This window comes from Berghia stephanieae, chromosome 3 (genome assembly GCF_034508935.2).
Source record: "Berghia stephanieae isolate SIO BIC M18660-M18661 chromosome 3, UCSD_Bste_1.3, whole genome shotgun sequence".
NCBI lineage: Eukaryota > Metazoa > Mollusca > Gastropoda > Nudibranchia > Aeolidiidae > Berghia > Berghia stephanieae.
The window spans coordinates 40898637-40920493 of NC_088362.1; the positions used below are offsets into that span (position 1 = coordinate 40898637).

At 34.5% G+C, this 21857-nt stretch overlaps 1 protein-coding gene across 2 annotated transcripts in view; it reads right to left on the reverse strand.

The window, feature by feature from the left end:
- Positions 1–4339: 4339 nt before the first annotated feature.
- The window catches only part of LOC144967735 (ubiquitin carboxyl-terminal hydrolase 32-like), a 75448-nt gene continuing 57930 nt past the window's right edge, over positions 4340–21857 (reverse strand). For both annotated transcript variants that reach the window (XM_078905316.1, XM_078905315.1), the window contains 10 exons: positions 21546–21829; positions 20414–20604; positions 19058–19144; positions 15156–15276; positions 14245–14436; positions 13255–13671; positions 12727–12826; positions 11154–11221; positions 10244–10336; positions 4340–8850 (listed from right to left, as the gene is read on the reverse strand). In XM_078905316.1, the coding sequence (XP_078761442.1) occupies positions 8680–8850; positions 10244–10336; positions 11154–11221; positions 12727–12826; positions 13255–13671; positions 14245–14436; positions 15156–15276; positions 19058–19144; positions 20414–20604; positions 21546–21829 (1724 nt within the window). In that variant the 3' untranslated portion in view covers positions 4340–8679. The remainder of the gene's footprint in view (positions 8851–10243; positions 10337–11153; positions 11222–12726; positions 12827–13254; positions 13672–14244; positions 14437–15155; positions 15277–19057; positions 19145–20413; positions 20605–21545; positions 21830–21857) is intronic.

The following is a 21857-nucleotide window of genomic DNA, read 5'->3' on the forward strand; positions in this document are numbered from 1 at the left end:
AAAACCCATAAAAAACTATGGCAATACATAACAGAGAGATGATTTACAAGGGAAAACTACATCATCTCCCAAAAATAATACAAAATATTGTTTCCCACAAAGCAAAAGACTCAGGGCTACGACAAAACCAAGTAATTTCATCCCAATACAAAGCAACATGGAAAAGGAAAACGGATTCAGGTGGATAGAAGACATAGTGAGAGTGACCCCCCCCCCCCCCCCCCCAATGGGAGGAATAATAATAATAATAATAATAATAATAATAATAATAATAATAATAATATGAAATAATAATATTAATAATCATAATAATAATAATAATAATGATAATAATAACAATAATGATGATGATGAATAATAATAATAATAATAAAATAATAATAATAATAATAATAATAATAATAATAATAAATAATAATAATAATAATCTATTTATTTACAATGCCAAGCATTTCAATTTTGATTGATTATAAATGATTAAATAAAACAAATTTTCATGACACATGAGCTAGAAACTGTGGAATTTCTCGAACAGAATCCCTTTCGAGAAAATGTGATCAACACTTTTAACATCGGTATTGTGTCAGGGTAAACAGGAGGCTGGAAATTAGATTAAATCAATAATATTTGACTTCAGTTAATTGCATTCATTAAATTGAGATCATCAGGCGCCCAAAATTAAAATGTTGAAATCCTGATAATTTTAGCTACACTCCAGCACGGTTTCATCGAACTCCTCGGGAAAAGCAAAAATGTTCGAGGAAACTGTAGTTCTAAGAAACTGTACATTGCCATTGAATTTGATGGGGAGGAGGGCAGTGTGGCTCAGTGGTATGGTCTTTGCTTCGTACCCGAAAGATACCTAGTTTGAATGTCCACCGTGTTATGTGGCCTTCAGCAAGCTACCTCTCCGTAGCTCAATTTGTGGCGCTGTGCTGCGGCTGACACCTGGGTTATTCCAGTCTTCCTTTGGAATAGGCCCTAAGACAAAGTTCTGCTTGAGGATGAATAAAGAGAACTATCTACTTTATTGATAAGTAAGTTACAAGCGGTTGGTGTTTGTGTGTGTGCGTATGAATGTGTATGTGTGTGTGTGTGTGTGTGTGTGTGTGTTGGGGGGGGGGGGGTTACTGTATCACAACATTCATTTACCATGGTAGCCAACCATAATCATGGTGCATGGCATTGGAATTGGAACTAATGGCGAAGTGATAAGAAAAAAAACCAGAGAGATGATTTTTATGCGAAACGGTGTTGAAGTGTGTCAGTGGCTGTGAACGTCTGCTTGTGTATCATACTGCATACACACACATGCAGTGTAACAGATACACAAATAAGTAACTGTCGATGATACAGTAAGTCATCAGTGGTCGAAATCACCGGGTGCATGAAAAACAATTCAAGTAATTAATTAATTAATTTTTCTTACATTGGCTGGGTGAAATTAGTTCGAGGAAACCGTGTTTGAGGCAAAAATTAGTTCGAGGAAGGAATGGAATGATAAAGAATAATAAGGAAAAAATTCTGGACATTCGAAAGAGTTCGAAGAAACCGTGTGTTCAACAAAACCATGCTGGAGTGTATTATTTTGCATTTATTGGGTTTTACGGCACTATCGACATATTAAGATAATTTCAGCACCAGCAAAAAGGAATAAAATGGGATTGTGAAAAAAAATTATAGACTTGCAAGTAAAGGTACCAAACTCAAGAAAAAGCAAGTAAGACAAAGGGGAATTGCGTCAAATAGGAAACAGATATAGATTCCAAGAGCACACCATCAATGTACTTAGTTGGAGATCACTTAAAAGTTTCTTCCAGGCACCAGCACAGGTCCCTACCAAGAGGAACACACTCAAATGTTTACAAGACAGAGAAATATAAATATAACGATCAGTACATAACACAGAGATGATTTACAAGGAAAAAATATCACCTCCAAAAAACACACACTATACATTTGACTGTTTCCCTCCATGCCAAGGACTCCGGCAAAGGCCAGGACAAAACCAAGTAATCCCATTCCACAACAAAGACAGAAAGTAACTGAGAAAACAGATGTAGGTGGATATAGAAGATGCAATAAGTGACCTCCTGCCCACCATGGGAGGTGGAAAGACCCCACCCAGTAATTTTAGCTTTGAAATCCATTTCCTTCATCTGGTTCATCCTGACATAAAACCAGATTGACGGGGCAGGTCACAAATGATACAAAGTAGTTTAAGTATATCTGCCATTTTACATGAAACAGTGGAATGAAATTCTAAAAAGTATGTTACCTATGAATCTTCACAATATAATAGGCACAATAAAACCCAATTTCCCCCCCCCCCCCAACCAAGCAAAAAAACAAAACAAAAGAAAACAAAAGAAACAAACCAAAACAACCCCCCCCTCCCAAAATAAAAGAAAAAAAAAAGAGAAAAAAACCGCAGGTCATTATCGCGTTACTTTTTTAACCAGAAAAGGCAAAAGCTGGGTTAACTTTCCTACAATTAAAACCAACATATTTGAAATTCCAAAATGATGTCAAAATTTGCATGGTCAAACATTGTATTTGTTTTGTATTTCATTTTTAGAAGCTTAGCAGCACTTGCTATATCATTGGATTATTTTAACCATTAGGGAAAATAGGATGACAAGAAAGTGAAAATCTATACCAAGAATTTATTTGCACTGAAGAGTGTCCTGTAAAAAAAATAAAAGATGATGGCTTTTTAAACAATTTATTCAATTGTTTGCTTTGTTTATTTTAACTCACTCAACCCTAACACCGACTTTATCCATAGTTTACCCGTGTTACTTTTACCCCATGCCTATTAATTACAATTTTATTGAGACAAATTATAGGCGTTAATGTTTTTCATTTTTACATGTTAATGGTAGTTGAATAAATCTATCTATGCACATGTTCATTTTAAATACATTTTTTTCCAATTTTGAAAAGTAGCAAAGATCTTCAGGATTGAGTGAGTTAAGAAGGGGCTTTTAAATTTTAAGCATTTAAAAATCTTTAGGTTATTTCAGGGCCAGTAAAGGAAGAACATGGGACAATCAAAAGATCATAGATGTATGTTTTGAGAATACCTCCATCGACAAACTTGCAAGTGCAAGTAAAAATACATAGGAGGTGCTTGTTCTAACAGGGAAACGAGTAGAATCAAGAGCAACCTATCAAAATATCTATCTGACTTCACCTTAACGTTTTACTCAAACGCATCCCCCCCCCCCCCCCCCCCCCCCCCCGCACCATCCTCCTTTAAGAATAGATCAAATTTGTGATGATAAAATCTTTGACTCGCTGTACTGCCAACTAAAATTCGTCCTCCCTAATCAAATTTCAAAACGTGAAAAGAAAAGCTCTCATTTTGCAATGGGTACGGATAACAACAAAATGTAACATCAACTCCATAGTCCATCAATTCTTGATATTTACAATTATAATAGGGCCACATTAATATAATTATGTCTATCTTGATTCTATCTGATTATCAATGGTTAGATTCCAAGCATTCTACAGCAATCTAGTAGATATAAATTTTCACTTGAAAAATTAGGCACATATCAATAATTACAATCATCTTTTATAAATGAGCCTTACGCCTGCATGATTATGGACTTCGATTCATTTCTTTAGCAAAGACTAGAAATATGGTATCTGCTTAACAAAAACAAAATATGTTTGGCAAATTGAAATGGACTAAAACATTCATGATAAAGAAACTGAATAAATATTTTTTTTAATTGAAAAAAAAAAAAGACAATACAAAAAATTACGTACTTAAAAAAAATATCAAGGATTATAAAGACAGAAATAATGCTGCACATCTTAATACATATTTGAAATATAAGTTAAAGAAATGAAAATATTACATTTAATTCTGATGAAACATTAAACATGATAAGGGATAGCAGCTAACAAAGAAAAAAAAATATTCACACAATAATGTTATGCCTCAAGTTATAAATTCGAGACTGAATTTCTTTCATTAATCATCTGCTAAATCTGCAAATCCAACTGTTTTTCACCAAGAGAGCAATAACAGCAGTGGGAGTCAATGAAGCTTCTATTGATCTGTTTGTGAAAATGGTATGGTGAGGTGTCAGCTTAGACTAAAATTGAATCGTACCGGTCGTTGGAGTAATTATTCTTTCTTTCCCCACATCAAATAATCGCTAGGGACACTTTTGCTTTTAGGTCATATCATTGCAAGGAAAAAGGAAGATGATAAAATACCTATGACATAAATTTTAATCTCGACAAATGAAATCATAATAGAAGGTCTTGTTTAATTTTACTTTCAAATTTGTAGTTTTGCAACTAATTTTTACATTATACATTTTTTACTTTTGGGGCCTTTGATGAAAGACTTAACGGAAAGAGAGTAAAAAAAAAAACCCCAAAACAAATGGAAATAACATAGCAGAGCAAAAACAACTAAAAATCATCTGAAAAACAAATAATATAAATACATCAGGACTGAACAAATTGTGATCTATTTGGGTGAATATATTATATTTAAAAAATCTCTTTATATTTCTTTTGAAAGAGAGAAAAAGAAAAGGTATGATATTATACAAACAGAATCTCCTGCACTTGGATACAACGAGACTAGGCTATATCAGAAAATTTCTACAAGCCCTTTTATCACTGTTGTAAAAGAGTATTCATAATGACGATAATTATTTCTCTAGAGCCCAATCCAACATTGGCAACTCATATATCTAAACAGCAAGAGGTAAAAAATACAGACTTTCTAGTTTTTTATATCAATCCGCTTTTGAATAGATTCTGCAATTCTGTTTGGATGGGAAACAGCACTGAGTACAAAACTCAAAAACGAAAAAAACAACAAATATAACAAAAAAATAAAAAATAAATTAAAAAAAAAATAATTAAAATTTTAAAAACCCAAAGAAACCAACTTTTGCTGATATACCTACCATTGGCGAATTGCCTTGAATGTAGACCTAACTTCCTATCTCTTTCAAGAGTTGATGAGCATTGCAGTTAACTTTTTTGCTGTTCTTTGTTAGCTAATGTAGGTTTTGAGCCCTCCCTAAAATCCATTTGATGCATTTCTTCTTTGATGGAAATGTTATATTTAATTGTTGTTCAGTTATTTATGTGGCTCAAATAAACAAATAAAAGATTTGCATGCAAGTAAAACAAAAATATTTTGCTGGTTTTGAGGTGAATTACCAAGTGTGACTTATTGAAAAATAAAAGGTTACAAAATATTCTAAATTTATCAACAATTATTGACCGTGTGCGAAAGCAAATCACATAATTCTATCAATATATCTCAGTCTATTTTGCTAATTTTTGTGTACCCAAGATTTCATTTATTGGTGACACAATCCGCGATGAAAACCGTTGATAGCTGTGTTAAGTCTTTTCCTTGGGCTTTTAGAATAGCTTGTAGAAAAGTAGTCAATGTATCGTGTGATTCCCTTAGTTAACCCAGACCTTTTTTAAAACATAAACTCTTTAGAAAAAAAATACCAATAACATCAACAATATGGCAACTTCATTGAATCATCAATAAAAAATAATTTTCATAAGAAATGGAGAATAGACAAATGAAGCGTTAAATCACATGCATCTGGCGGATGAGAGCTCAAAAAAGAATAACGACAACAACCAAATAAAATTTAAAAAAACAAGAATGACATAAAGGACATGAAAATATATCAAATTATTGTACAGATTCTATCCACAGTCTGGGTGAAAACTGTCATCACTATCTTTCAATCACAAATAAACAAATCTCCAAAAATTTGTATGTATTTCATCACATTTACTTTTACATCCAATGGTGGAGTGGCAACATGAATCTTGTCAATTACATTAAAATAAAAAAACCCCAATAATAATGCATCACTAAGCTTTCGCAGTAAACAATAGAGGATAGAAACTAATGTAAGTGGCTAGGTAATGTACCGATTAGTTTTAGAAGTTAAAAGACACTAGGGACATTGTTAGTTTTTAGATCATATCATCATATATAAAATTTACTTGCTAACTTGAAATTAATATTTTAAAACGTTGTAGTTCTCAGTGGAAAAAAATGACTACAAAAAAATTATTGATTAACAATTTGCAATCAATATGATAAAATAGTTTCTAAATATATATGCTGTGACACCAAACTTTCTGTATTTTCGACCAGTTTCATTGCACTTAACAGGCTTACATAGCCCTGTAGTTGAAGGCAAAAATCTGTAGTTGTACAGATTCTTTTGTAGTAATTGACACGTCTGGCCAATTAGATCGATTTTGACAGTTCCTGCAAAACTCTTGGACAGAAAAAGTAATAAGACAAAGGGGACTTGCTCAAGAAAATAATGAGAAAATCCCAGCAGTAACCTATCCATGAAATTGATTTTTACTTTTGTTAAGGGATTTTGACAACACTTGTTATACTTGTAGGTCAACATCAACGCGAGTAAAAAGAAGGAAGATAATGGATCAATCAAAGTTACAAGATTAAATTGCGCTTACAGTCACTCACGAAAAAAAAGGTAAGACAAGGGGACTAGTTTAAACTGGGAAAAGAATTAGATTTCAAGAGTAATCAATTCCTGCACCTAGTTTGAGATCACATAAAATTCCAATCCATATACAAGCACAAAGTCCCATCAGGGGATTTGTGTAATCAACAACAATGTGAGTTAACATAAGACACCTTATGGAAAGATTATCTAAATGGAATAAAAATCATTTCTCATGTAAGAATATAATATGACAACAGTGACCATACTCTAGTGACGTGTCGTGGTCTTCAACCCAAGATTTTCTTTCAGTGTTTGGGCACAGGAGAACTCAGTTCATTTGATAGCAAATGACCCAATTATTTTTTCCCTACAGTACACAATTGTTCTCTTGTTTCCATTCAGCTAGTGAAGAAACAAAACATCAAAACAAACAATCTCAGCAAAGGACAGTTACAAAGGAAGCTCTGGTTTCTACTTCCCAGTTGTGAAATGATGGAAAGGAAGATGAAATATAAAATGAAATTGCCAATTTTTCACCAAAAGTGTGAACATAAGAACATAAAATAACAACATGTAATATGAATAATTGTAAGTGGCTTGGTGATGCATGAGGGCATTTAACAAAATTTGATTCAAATATCACACAGATATATATTCACATGGTAATCATCGACACATCACATTATGTTATATTCTACAGTAACAAGATTTGACGAGCATGAATTATGCAAAGGCTTAAGTTCTAGCAAATTTACATAAAGCTGAGCATATGAGGTATGGATAGATATTTCAATCTATGTTGCAATGCCTTAAACCAACAACTCGGGCAGTAACACTCAATATGGAATTTTCATCAAGCCAGAAAAACCGGTTATACAAAAGTGTAGTTAAATGTCTTTTCCCATTCATTAAGATGAATGATCAAATTAAAGGGTGAATTAACTGCCAATTAACTGCAATGGATGAGAGGTTGTCTTCTAAGGGTAAAAAAATAAAGTAACAAAATTCTCCATTCCGCAACCCCCTATGAAACACCAAAAAAATCCCCAAAAAAACTTCTAGCTCTCAAGAAATATATCCCTGGTTCAGAGGTATTCAACAAAGCAGTCGACTGTCATGACAATGCCTCTGCCTTAAAGTCATTGTTTACAATTGAACTATTCATTGCAGTATCAACAAACTCTCAGGGTCAAAAGAATAAGGATTTTTATCATTATTAATAATAAAGTTTCCATGACAATTTGAATCTTAAAGGCGAAATGCTGGAATAATAAGTCACATACCTATATCTAAAAGCTTGTAAAATATAGAGGTATTAAGCCAACATAAATTTGAATTGTTTATTCAGAATGTTTACAAGTATCAAATGACTGTTGGTGAAAAAATAACAAAGCAATGAAATGCTGCCAGAAAATCAAGAACCAATAAAGAAATATACAAAGCATGAAGAGTTCGTCATTTCCTCGGTCAAGAAACAAAAATCCACTTTCTCTCACATGTCAGGAGTATAACAAGTGTTTGCAAAACTTGTAGGTCACATGAGTCTGTTACAAATCGTTAGCAAACTAAATCACTTGCAGCAGCATAATTAGAGGAGAGAAACTGTTGTGTTAGATTTTGGGGATCTTTGAAAATAACTCCCATATAAAAGTCCCCATCCAGGATTAATGGGTTGTTGCAAGAACATGTTATTATGGCCATTTCTTAATTAGGATGAGAAAATGTCATTATTGCTTACTGGGCTGTAAAAAGAAAAATAACCGTATCAAATTTAGAACCTAAAGACCGTGACTGGAGGTACTTATCTACCTTTTGTTTAGAATCAAAATATTTCATCTGTCAGAAGGAGTTTAATAAATGAAATGAAAAACAGAGAACATTGCCATTAAAAAGTTAGATATATAATGTTGTTTGTCACAAGGATGGGAAATTTTCTTAAAACCAAAGAATCTCTTTGTATATTAAAAAAAAAAAATAATGCTGGTCATTATTTTGGCAGCTATGAAAATGAATCAATTCTTAAGTATCTTTCTGCATCAAACATTAACCAAACCACCCAGCAAAATAATATATCTAATTTGTAACCTTGTGTCATCCCAGAAACGATGCACTCTCTTCACTTGCCCCTGTTTGGTTCCCGTTAGTTGCAGTAGACCATTGTTGAAGTTTAATGTATTTGTCATCATTGAATCACACACATTTTCTTGAAGTCTGACTCAAACTCATCATCAATTTCAGACAGATCTGGTTCAAGGCCTGTCGTGTCTGGCATGTAATGGCTGAAATCAACACCTTCCCTCTCGTAAAATAAAATGTAGGCTGAGTTTTTATCCAACTGGGACTCTTGAATTTCCTGTTGTTTTGAAAGAATGCAAGTGAGAAACAAAGAAAAAATGTTATTGTGCGATTAAGCAAAGATCTTTCGCTTTTGCAGTCACTCTAGTTTGGATCTCCCCTCTCAAATAATTTAAGAGGTTAAGACGATTCCTTAATGTCAAGACTGTTAATAAGTTCAAAAACTTAGTGTTTGGGCAGGTGATTATCGTAATATGTGCGCTTCGAAGACTACATGTATTTGTGTGCATGTGTGTGGCTGTGTTTGATATTATGTGTTGTTCATTCTATTATAAATCTTTAATGTAAATTTCCTAGATCCTGTTCAGTCGTATTTGGACACGATACATGAAAAAAAAAATGTAGTATACATTATATATAATAAATGTATGTTCAATAAATATGATACTCTAATCTCCAGTAATGTCTACAGAATTAAATTCTGTAAAACCTATATACTGTACTCGATGTGTAGAGTCTAAGTTTTAGATAATCCCAAACCATTGGCTACCCTAAGTTGTGTAATGGGAGCACATCTGAACGAAAATCAGATCAGGTCTGAGGTTTGTCACCAGTTAAAGGCAGGTAATCTATTCTTTTTTGTTGATATTTTTTCTTTTCACTTTATCTGGCACTGTATCATACAACACATATATACCAATAAAAAAAAAAATCCATTTTCTCAGAGTGAAATGTATCTTTAAAGTCCATCTAAAAAAAAAGACAGATGACCAGGCATCAGCCTCAGTTTAAAGGCAAAAAATCAGCAATACAAGCTAAGGATTTTGCTCACCAACAGAGCTTGAATCCGGGTGCTCTAAGTGTTGGTGCAATCCTAGTTCACTCAGGTAACCAAGATCCAAGATTTCAAGTCATTTTCATATATATCACCACATTGAAATTTAAAAACAAATATGCTGGTTGATGTAAAGAAAGGCCGTTTCCAAAATTTATTTTACCCAAAAAACTCCAATTTGGATATAAGGCAGTGACAGGAGGTCATTTTGGCAACATTTTGACAATCGATGTTATTAAATCAATGGCAATAAATTCTCAAAGTTTATGTCTTGTCATAGGAAGTTGTGTCTCTTTTGGTCGTTTGTTATAATTTAACCTTGATAAACTGATAAAATAATATGGCACAGTATGGTGGAAAAGGAGAGGAGGGCCACGACTGGAAGAAATGGAAGGAAAATGTCTAGGCCTTTGGTGCTGAGACGGTCTAGGAAGGTACTGATAACGCTAGATAATTTCTCAGTTCTCTAATTCACTAAATATTAATGCCTTTTCAAATCAAAGCATTACGAATGCCCTTTTGTCAAAGCCTTATATTATAATGAATTTATCAGCATACATGGGAAGTCTGGATCCTGAAATAACTGAGGTCAGACCATTGTCAGATCAAGACTTACCTTACAGCTGCTGTCATTATAGCAATACCATGAGTCATTGGTGTGTTTGGCATATGCCACGTAGTGGCCACCGCCAAGGATTCCTGTATGGCACTGTAGAATCATGGAATAATAAATATATATATTGTCAAATGGTAGTAATCAGTATATAAGAAAAGAATATAGAGCGGAAAAGACACTTGATAAATCTATATCTTATGCTGAAATAAAAAAATTATAAAACTGGTTTAAAGAATAGACCTTAACAGTACCTTGATTTTTGCTGATATTAGAGATGTCAGAATATTTCATAATTGTTGAAAACCCAAAAAATCCTACCATGGTAGTTGGTGAATTTCGTATCAGAATGTAAGCATGAAGATATCATTATTAAGACAAACATCTGAATTTCACTGCGTCATTAAGCATATTCTAGCTTATATTTCCAAAATCAATCTTGTTATTTATCTAGTCGAAAACACCTGTCTGATAGTTTTATTATGGTTACTCCTGGTTGGCAACTTTTATAAGCTCAGAATTCCAATAAATAAAAGTGTCATGTACATTCCGATTCTCGCCACTTTCAGTTATACAGAAACATTATCGACCTGCGCGGGTTGATGCGTATCAGATCTACTTTTGTTTCTGACTTCAATGAATGAATCCAACCAGGCTCCTGTTGTTTTCTATTATTTATAAATCAATTTTTAAAATATTTACAAAAATAATACAACAAGCATTTCTTGACCATCAAAATTCAATAACCATAATATCACTACAAATGTCCTATTGCTTCGCATAGCTGGTTTGCTTATCATCATCCTATGAATTGCAGTTACCAAAGTCTAACTGAAGCTTGGTATCATTACTTGACTTAATGTAATGGTACCAACTAATTGACGACTACAAAAGGCATATTTGTATTGCTTACCGACATGGCATAAAGGTTGTATCCAACATGAGAGTAATCCGTGTTGTCAAAGTTTTTCAATCTCTCCTCTGGAAATGAAAACACAAATACATTGTTACAAAATAGTACATCATATAACTAAATAGTTTCTGCAATTTGCAATGGCCAAGCTAACATAATACTAGTATAGAACGTTTTGATTTTCCTTAACTGTGACTTATTGAGGGTTCCTGTTGGCTTGGTTGGGAGAAGAATCTGCTCAAAAGAAGGCAGACTTATTTTCAAATCCAGGTGCATGTCATAGTTTTCTTTCCTATTAATCCAGCATTGATTGGGTAGCCCAGATTGTAAAAACAGGCCAACAAGGACTCACTCTAAGGGTAGTAAGTACTTGCTCTCTTAAATGCTCTACTGAAACCAGGATAAACTCCATTGGTGGAAAATCATAAAAATCATTGGGGACAAGACTTTTCTTAATTCAAAATTTTTCCTGTTTTTCTATCTATCTCCAAAACCATTTTTAATTAAACAAAAGTAATATCAATGTGATCAAGCTCCCTTTTGCTATTACTGCTTTCTTGTTAAAAAAAAATAATATAAGTTATTATGTTATGTCCTAAAATTAAAAAAACCCCCAACAAATCCCTTATTTCATCCCATAGGGGAAATTCGTCCCTAGGGTCTTTTCCAAGGGAAGACTGGAATAACCCAGGCATTAGCCGCAGTGCACGCAGCAAACTGAGCTAGGACGAGGTGACTTACTCAAGGCCACACAATGTAGCGGGTATTCGAACTCAGCACCTTTCGCTGTTATAATGAAAATGTAGCCAAAGAGAGATAAGAAAGAACTCAAGAGGAAATAGTTATCAAAATTGTGGACCTTTTGGCAAATAATTTAGGTTTTGTTTTGATACCATATGAGTGGCATTATAACTGTAAGTCACGAGTCATGTCTATTCCCCTAAACGAGATGTGTTGCACAAAAATGAATGTACAGCTTCAAAAAAGGGCAAAATATTTGACACAAAAGATTTTGGGCTCTCAAACTTTTCCTTAGTATTCTTAAGACAAAGAGTCATGTGTCAGAAAAAACAAACAAATTTAACATGAGAGCCAAAAACCCAAATAGATAAATACACGTTCAGCTCAAGAATATGACAGAGTAAATATCTCACTTTGACCCAATTGCCGATATGTGACCCTTTGTCCTATGATGGCAAATACATGTGTGAGTGTGTGTGTAAATACATATATCTATATATAAAGATAGATAAATAAATAAATTGTCGTACATTCCAAACTTTAGGTATTTATGTTACAGCTCATGTTGTTTTGGTAGTTGGCTGAAGACGTATTTGAGCCTAAAACATTCCTTGATTACATATTTTATCCTCATAAAAAGCTATTACACTCTTAAATACCTTTAGGGTCCACAGCTTAAGGCAGGTCAACATTCATATTGGATGTGCATATTTTGAGGGGGGGGGGAAACAAAAACAAACAAACAAAAAACAACAACAACAAAAAACAACAACAGGGAAATACCTTTTTACCTGAACGAGCTATAAGGTAAACAACAACGAAATACCGTTACCTATTGTCATGACACTACTGCCTGTGGAAACACTCCCATTAGCTTGAGGCCTTGTGGCGGGGGAACTCAGAGAGTTGCCTAGGTGGTTTGATATATTGGGCTGAAAAATAGAAAGTGAAGAAAACAAACATATCATTCATAACGACAAAACAGGCATAGAGATATGCATAGATATATTAACAACTCCTACTGTTTAAGAATACGAAGTGAAAGCCACATTTGAGTAAATGCCTTTTTTTTTGGCATACAAATTAAAACAGATACTTTTAAGAGAGTGAAAAATATAAAACTAGAACAAATAAACAAGTCTTACATAACAGCACTAAGTTCTTAGTAGGTATAACAAAGATTATATTCAACTTTTTTGATATACAAAACAAATCTGAAAAAGGAAATTTTGCATTGAATCGTAACGAGTGTGATGATTTTCCTGAAGTTGATAAGGAGAGGGTTAACTTAGTTGGGAGAGGTTGCTGGTATTAGAAGAGAATAAAATAGAAAAATAAAATAAATTTGTAATATACTTACACTAGCCATTGAAGAACTTTGAGATGTGACACCAGAGTTGGACACTGCTGTCAAAGCTGTTGGTGAAGACGGGGGTGGGGGTATTGCTGTGTTGGGCATTGCAAGGGGGGAAATGGGAGCTGATGCAGAGCAAGCAGACGAGGATGAGGATGACATCGAAGCAGATGTACTATTATTATTGTTGTTCGTGGCTGATGATGCTGTTGATGTAGAAGTAGCTAGAGCAGCAGCAACATCGGTCGTATTGCTTGCTGTGTTAGAAGATGTGGTGGTTTGTGGTGTAGTTGCTTGTGTGAGAGGTGCATCTCTTTTGGCTAGGTAGGCAGATGGATCGAATCCTTTCAATGGAAAATTGACGATTTTGTGTGATTTAATCCACCTCCCATTGAAGTATTGAAATCTTTTCAAGTTGATAATCTGTCGTATTAAAAAAAAAAGAAAGTAAGAAAATTTCAGAAAAAGACTTCTAAGTTACTCCTTACACTTACACAACACATGAGCACTGATGTTTGATTCTGTACCCAAGTATAAAATTCTTACAGGGGGCCTAATCATATTGTGGCAGCTCAAAATAAGACAGGAAAAATATCCAAAACTTTCCATTGGTAGTCAGTAAGGAAGAATGAACGTGTCACACCACTGTTTTGGACATTACACACGTATAGATAAAACTTATCATTAAGCCTAAAAATGTAATCAGTGTTTTGGCATTAAAACCACCAAGGGCAATAACTCATAATAATAATAATAATAATAATAATAATAATAATAATAATAATAATAATAATAATAATAATAAAATATAATAATAAAATATAATAATAATAATAATAATAATAATAATAATAATAATAATAATAATAATAATAATAATAATAATACACCCTAACATGCAGAATGCATTACCTGCTACTGATAGTACTCAATGTCACAAGCTAATTTTACCCACTACAATCAATGCCACTAAAAAATTTTTTTTAAAAATCTTACAAGGATTGGAGGGAGTTGCCAGATGTCCAGCTTCTTAGCGGCCAAACAATGTTTTTTACACTTGGAGCAGTAATACTTCTCATCCTCATCTAACTCCTCCCATTTGGTAAATGCCTGTAAACAGGTGTCAAGGTCAATGGGCTCTGTTTGCCTGTGCCGGCTTTGGGGTACACTTTCATGCTCATCAAACATCTGGAAATGAAAAAAAAAAGTAGAAAAGTAAAACTTGTAAAGGGGTATTGAGAATGAACGTTTCAGCAATAAAATATAAAATGGGCAGGCATCTAATAATTTTAAAAAAACATTTGGAGTGTATTCCTCAAGTAATTTGGAAAATTAGATGCAAAATAATGGACTCTTTTATTGTTTGTCTTTAAAGGTTTTACATCGTTTGATTTAGGTATTTCAGCATCAAACAAAAAAGAAAATTGGATAATAAAAAAATTCTAGATTTATAATTAAAAGGCCATAAGAAACAGTGAACAGAAGTCAAAAGCGCACCATCAGTGTACTTAGTTTGAGATCATCTATAAGTCTCATCCAGACATAAGCACAAAAACCCACAAAGAGGAATACACTCGAATGTTTACAAATCATATGTTTAAAATAAAATGTCTAACAGCACATGACAGTGATACAATTTAAAAGGAAAAAAATATCATCTCCCAAAACTATAACTTTACATTCAACTGTTTCCTTCCCAGCCAAGGACTCCGGCCAGGGTCAGGACAAAAATAAGTAATCTCATTCCAAGACAAAGTCAGAAGCAACTGGAAAACAGATACAAGGGGCTAGAAGACAGGATATTAAACTCATGCCTCACTAGAGGCAAGAGTAGGACTCGAACCCTGAATCTACAGGTTACAAACCTTGTCATACCACTAGACCACAAAAGATGCCTGAAGCCTCACCTTTTCCTGAGTGGCCTGGTACCTGAGGTGAAGGGCTGTAGCTTCCCAGTCAATGGCCAGGAAAGAACAGCCTTTACCAAATAGCTCAGAGTTACACTCTACTTTACAACCACGGCAAAATCTAGACGGAAAAATAGATTTAATAAAAATAAATAAAACAAAATAAATACACACACGTTCCTATTAACACATTTCCATTATTTTATCATCGAGTGCTTTACAATGCTTCATTTGTAATTATACATTTATAATTTACGAGAAACAAAATTTCCATTCCACATAGTATGAGTCAACAGTAAGGTGCTCTTTTTACATTTTATGGTCTTTTACAATAACTGTCAGCACCAATAGCCAAGTACTCAACCTCACCTAAATTGTGCAAATTTAAACACATAATTTAGCTCAAAAAGGCAAAGTTTAATACTCATATTGTTATACACTCATGCTGTAAACTTTGAAGGATCTCTTGAGCAGAATGAATTTGTTTAAAACATCTCTTCTATCATCATTTTACAAATATGAACATGTATTGTATCCATTTTGAGTCAACAACTTAATGAGCAATCATTATCTCAAAGTTCATAAATGAAGAATTAAATCCAAAACACAAAGTTGGTTTAGAGTTTTCGACATATCCTTACCAATAAGTATACACAATAAAACTCTATCTACTTACTTACTTACTTACTTACTTATCCGAACCAGCGACCACCTGAGCTCTAGCCCTTCGGTCTTGTGCCATGACGTAGAAGTTAGACGTCTTTTGTAGTTGTTCCAGGTGACTATAAAGTGTGTTACTTATGCTTGGATTTGGTGGGAGGAATGTGCATCTCAGGTCTTCAAGAGGTTGACATTCAAGCAAGTGGTGTGTTACTGTTTCATTGGGGTGTTGACATAGGGGGCATGAAGGGGATGTGTCTTTTGTAATTTTGCTTAAATGGTTGTTGAGCGGTATGTGTTGTGTTCTTAGTTGAAAGATGATGCTTTGCTGGTGTCTTCTGAGCTTATTTAGGCACTCAGTCTTTACAGGAGTGGTCATATGGGAAAACATACATCTACCCGTGGTGCTCATTGCCCAACTGTTCATCCATTCTTCTCTCTTATTTGTTTTGATTATTTGTTTCGCTGTGTCTAAGGATACTGGAATTGATGGTTGTAAAAGTGTTGATCCGAGTCTGGCTAGTCTGTCTGCATTGTCATTTCCTGGTATATTTGAATGTCCCGGTATCCACTGGAGAGACGTCTACTCTGTGTGTTGTAAGGAATTCATCTAGTTGAGATCATAAACTGTTGAAGGTTGAGGAGAGTTTATCTAAATCTAGAGCTTGGAGAACCGATTTGGAGTCTGTGAAGATGACAGTGTTTTGAAGTTTTGAAGGGTTTAGCTGGAAAACAGAAGAGAGGTGTCGCAGTGAGGCTTCTATTGCAACTGCCTCTGCCTCGTAGTTTGAGCAGGAGCTTCCACAAGAATTGTGGATTTTATCACAGGCTTTATCTGGGTATTCTACTACAAACCCATACCCAGCATTTTTAGTTCCTTTGTGGGCAGATCCATCTGTGTAAACATGTATCCAGTTGTCTGGGTATTCTTGTATTGTCTTCATTGCTAATGTTTGTATATCTGATTTGTTTTTATTTCTTGTTGTTTATTCTATGAGGTTAGTCTTTATTTTTGGAAGTTTTAGTTTGGCATATGGGGTTTTTTGACTGATTAAAATCGATTTTTCTCTGTTTTCTGGGAGTCTGTGTCTTTCATTTAAGTTGTTAGCAATGTGTAGCAGGGATTTTTGTTTTAATCTTGTTCTTGGTTTCCATTTCTCTGCCAGAATTCTGTTTGGATGGTTTTCCTCTTTTCGTTTTTATCTTTCAACCATTTCAAGCACTGCTGATTCTCTGCGAAGTCCAAGTGGTTCCACATTAGTATGAATTTCACATGCTGCTGTGGGTGTCTATCTCAGGGTACTGGAGATGAAGCGAAGGGCTTGGTTTTGTACTCTGTCCAAGGTTTTATGTGTGTTTTTACTACCTATATTTTGGAGGGCTAAATTGTAGTCCATGACGGAACGCACATAGCCTAAATAGATTTGTCGAAGTGAGTTTTTGTCTGCTCCCCAATTAGTACTGGCTAGTCGTTTTAGTAACTGGAGTCTCTTTGTGGCTTCAATTTTTACATTCTGAGTGTGCTTGTTCAGAGATAGTTGTCTGTCTAACTGTATGCCTAGATATGTGGGGTTTTCTTCTTTCTCGAGTCGGTGGCCTTGGATGATGGAGAGTGTTATTTCTTTCTTGGAAACAGGATGGCTCTTAGTAAATATTGAGTAGACTGTTTTATCAAAATTTACTTTTAACTTCCATTTATCACAGAAGGTGTTTAAGCTTTCTAAATCTTCATTTATTCTATTGGAGGCTATTGGTAGGTGCTTCGTAGTATACCACATAACTAAATCGTCAGCATATAGGGCCTTTTCTGTCTGTAATACTTCTGGTAGATCATTTATAAAAATAAGAAAGAGAGTACAGCTGAGGCAGGATCCTTGTGGGATACCTTCCTCTAATACTTCTCTGTTTGACAGTCCGTTATTAATTTTTGTTTGGATTGTTCTGTTACTGAGAAATTGTTTAATCCAGAAGTAGAGATTTCCATCAATTCCGTAGTCCATCATTTTTGATAACAACCTTTCCTCCATACTTTGTCATAGGCTTGTTGGAGATCAACAAAAACCGCGACTGTATGTTTTCCATCTTGAAAGCCATCAATTATTTTTTGACTTAATCTAAACAATTGATCTTCTGTTCTTTGCCCTATCCTAAAGCCTGCCTGATATTTATTTAGTAGGCCACATGTCTCCAGCCATCAGTATAATCGTTGTTTACCATTCTCTCAGCGATCTTTCCGACACATGAGGTGAGAGATATTGGTCGGTAACTTTTCGTTTCATCGGGTGGTTTATCTTTCTTTAAGATTGGAATCATAATAGCACTTTTCCATCCCCTTGGTACTATTCCTGTCTCCCATGTTAGATTTATAAGTTTGAGAAGCATCTGTTTACCTCTCACGCTAAGATGTAAGAGCATTTCATTGTGTATCTTATCTGGTCCAGGGGATTTCCTTAACTTGAGTTTTTTCATAGCTCTGTGAAGTTCTGACATGGTAACTCTATCTACATAGACGTTAATATGAAGTCCAGTGACTCAAAATGTAAAATACACAACACAAAAACAAAAGGATCAATTTTAATTTCAGGTTAAGTCAAAAACTTTCTCAAACCCTGCGGTCCACCCAGCATTGATTGAGTAGCTTGGTCTTGTTAGGTCTGGTAGAAAGATCTTTGAAATAAACTAGCATCTTATCCAAAGGGCAGCAAACAAATATTAATAATTGTCCATTTAACATTATAGATTCCAGGATAAACTCCATCTCCATGGCTTCAAATAACGTTGCGAAATCCCAGGTTTGAGTTTTTATTGCCAAGATCAGGATCATTTAAATCGATCAATATTTGAAGGACGAGTTTTATGGCCAAATTTTTAAATACAAGTTTTTCAAGAGTACGGCAGTTAACTGGTTGAATGTAAACCCTTTCTATTTCCCATCATACTTGTAATTTCATAGGTTGGAATCGAAAATTTGAGTTTCAAAGGGAAAGCAAAAAGGGCATGTAATGAGAATTTGGAGATAATCATAGAAATATTGTAAAACTTGATGCAAAATAAAAGCATTTTAAGCTGACATTTAACTCTATATTGAGTATTACAACTAACTTTCAATTCCTCTGAGATAAAATAAAAATAAACAATAATTAATCTTTTATATTTTTTTCATTTAATTCAAGCTTCCATTATGAGCGTACTGAACATTTTTAGGCTCCCAGGTGGACAACATCTATTAGCTGAACACTCACCTATACCAAGGACACTTTGCACACAGAAATCCGTCTTTCTGTACCTCCTTCAACAAAAATGGGTACTCATACCCCAAACTGTCATCACTGTCAACAGGAAAAAAACCAAACAGAACATGAGCTTTTATATAGCTATATGTGCTGTACACAAGGAGTCTAAAGCCAACAGTGGCACTGAAAATATAGGACAAGACATGTAGCTTGTAATGAGCTATAATAATTGTTTTACTTTTCTATTGAGACAATGCTTTTACCAGCTGAGTAATCATTTTACCCCTGCAAATGTCCAAGGACTCAACATTGCACTGTCCACGGCAGGAATCTGAGCATTCGATCTAGTGGTTGCAAGCCAACAACATTCATACCAACTGGCCACAAAGCCACACAATGGTATAATTCTTGACCAAAATCAGCTTTTAACAGAATAGAATTATTATCATCAACAGGGATAGAGAATAGAGACATGATGATACACAATGGTATTCTCTCTATAGATAGTATGCAGATGACGTCACTCAGGCCATTGTTGTTGTTTTTGCCATCCGCGTTTGTGAGTTGTTCTCACTAGACTATAAAAGTTCATGGTTACACAGAGTTTGTGTGTTGGTCCGTTATACTTCCTGATGGCAATGTTGTGAACTCCTTGGCCAAGCGCATACTATCTATAGAAGTAAATATATAATTTTTTTGCCTTTTAAACGGTTATTCAGTATATATACTGAGGGGGAGCAGGCATCAGTACAAGCATGTACAAATATTTATAATAGATTATTTAGGGTGGTGGCAGAAAAGAAACAGAATATTGTCTGTGACAGGAGATAAAACCCATGCCTCACAAGAGGCATATCACCAATCGCCCATCAGGTAAAAAACATTAATTTATAGACACATGAGCCAAATTAGGATTTTGAATATCTTAAAAATGTGTCCGAGACCTTGGACAGGCAATGGGTGCTATCTTAAATTGGTGCAGGTCCAAACATTATCACAACAATAGATGTAAACCCAAAATGGGTGGACAAATAATCATTTTGTAATTTGGTTGAATGAACTCTTGTTTTACTCATTAAAACCACATCATGCATAGTGTAAAAGTACAACAATTAAAAAAAGAGGAAATGTATTAAATGTTGTATTGCCACAACCTTTATCTTTAATGAGGATTTATGATTTTCAATTGCATTAAAAAAAAATTGTTGTTTGACAATCATTTCATAAAATAAATTTGCAACAATCTGTCACATTTTTTCCTTGGCATTATCTTGAATAAATGACTATTGCTCAAAGCAGTACAAGAGAAATAACATCTGAGAAGAAGCACTGATATTAGAATTTTCTCATTTGAATTCAACTCACCAGTCTTGGGCATGATTAATAACTTTGGCTTCTGAGGCAGGCAGGGGGCTGACTAAGCGGGCTATTTGAGTCCAAACAAACTGGTACACTTCCTGATTGGTGGTCCCTTCATGCCAAGGAATTATGATGGGAGTGCCAAACAGACTTGGTCGGAGTTTTTGTGATGAAAGGAAATATACATCCATCAGGTTCTGTAGAAAGTTAAAAAAAAATTTTTTTATTAATTTAAACATTAAGAAGTAACTAATTCAATCCCACTGATGAATGAAATCAATTAGAAATTCTGAAATAACTACTGATTTGAGGGACATCATGTACATACATCTTCATGTCTACAGACTATACTTTGCACCAATACTACACCTAATACCTGCTATTCGGCTTATGCTCAATTTCTGTAATTATTTATTCATTTTTAGCACCGGGTACTGGCGACGCTTTATAGCAATTGAAAAAGAAAATAATAGAATAATCAAAATGTTACGATCTAGCTTTCTAGAACCAAAGCACCTTGTAGCTTATCTGACACTACTTAACAAAGTCCCACACTGACACTACTACAAAATAAGATCTCCACCAAAAGGGATACACTCAGATGGTTACAAAATAAGCATTGCATTTAAAACCTGTCATAAATCTATAATGGAGGATGATTTTCAAGGGAAAAAAATCATCCCTTACAAGAAGATAAATCCATTCAACTCTTTCCCTCTAAAACAAAAGACTCGAGGCAGTGCCTCAGTAAAACTAAATGATCTCATTCTAGAACAGGGACACAAACAGCCACATAGAAAGGACAAATATTACAGGGAGATAGAGAAGATAGCTGGGCTGTGGATTGATGAAGAATCCACTACCCCAATGCATTCTACTGATTATCTGTCTTGAGCAAATTTCTATCCATCTTTAATTAAAGTTTTAATAACCTCTTATCATTGTCTTTGTCCAAAAATTGCAATATCGCCTAACAGGCGTCATGTCCCGTCCTACATGTTAAATGTTGCTGTTGACCAGGGACCCCTTGTAAAGCGCTGTGAGCACATTTAGTGGATATTGCGCTATATAAAGCTCTTTTTTTTTTTCTCTTGATAACACAATTAAAAAAAATAAATTTAAAATCAGTATTGCGAACCATTTTCCGATGAACTCCAATGACAAAGTTGTCAAACTTGACACTACTGCTGCTGCTGCCTCCAGCTTCAGGGGAGCCTGGGCCTCCGCTGAGTGTTGAATTGCTCGGATTACGGGAGTGGGATGGAGATGATGGAGAGGACGGGGAGTTGTGAGAATTATTGACATTTGATGGCGAGGACTGTTGTTGTTGTTGTTGTTGTTGTCCTTCCACAGTGCATGTGATAAGAGGGTGAGAGAACTGTGGAATCTGGCCGTTGACCTTTGTTGAACTTGCTGCTGGATCTATTCATGGAGGAAAATAATACATGGA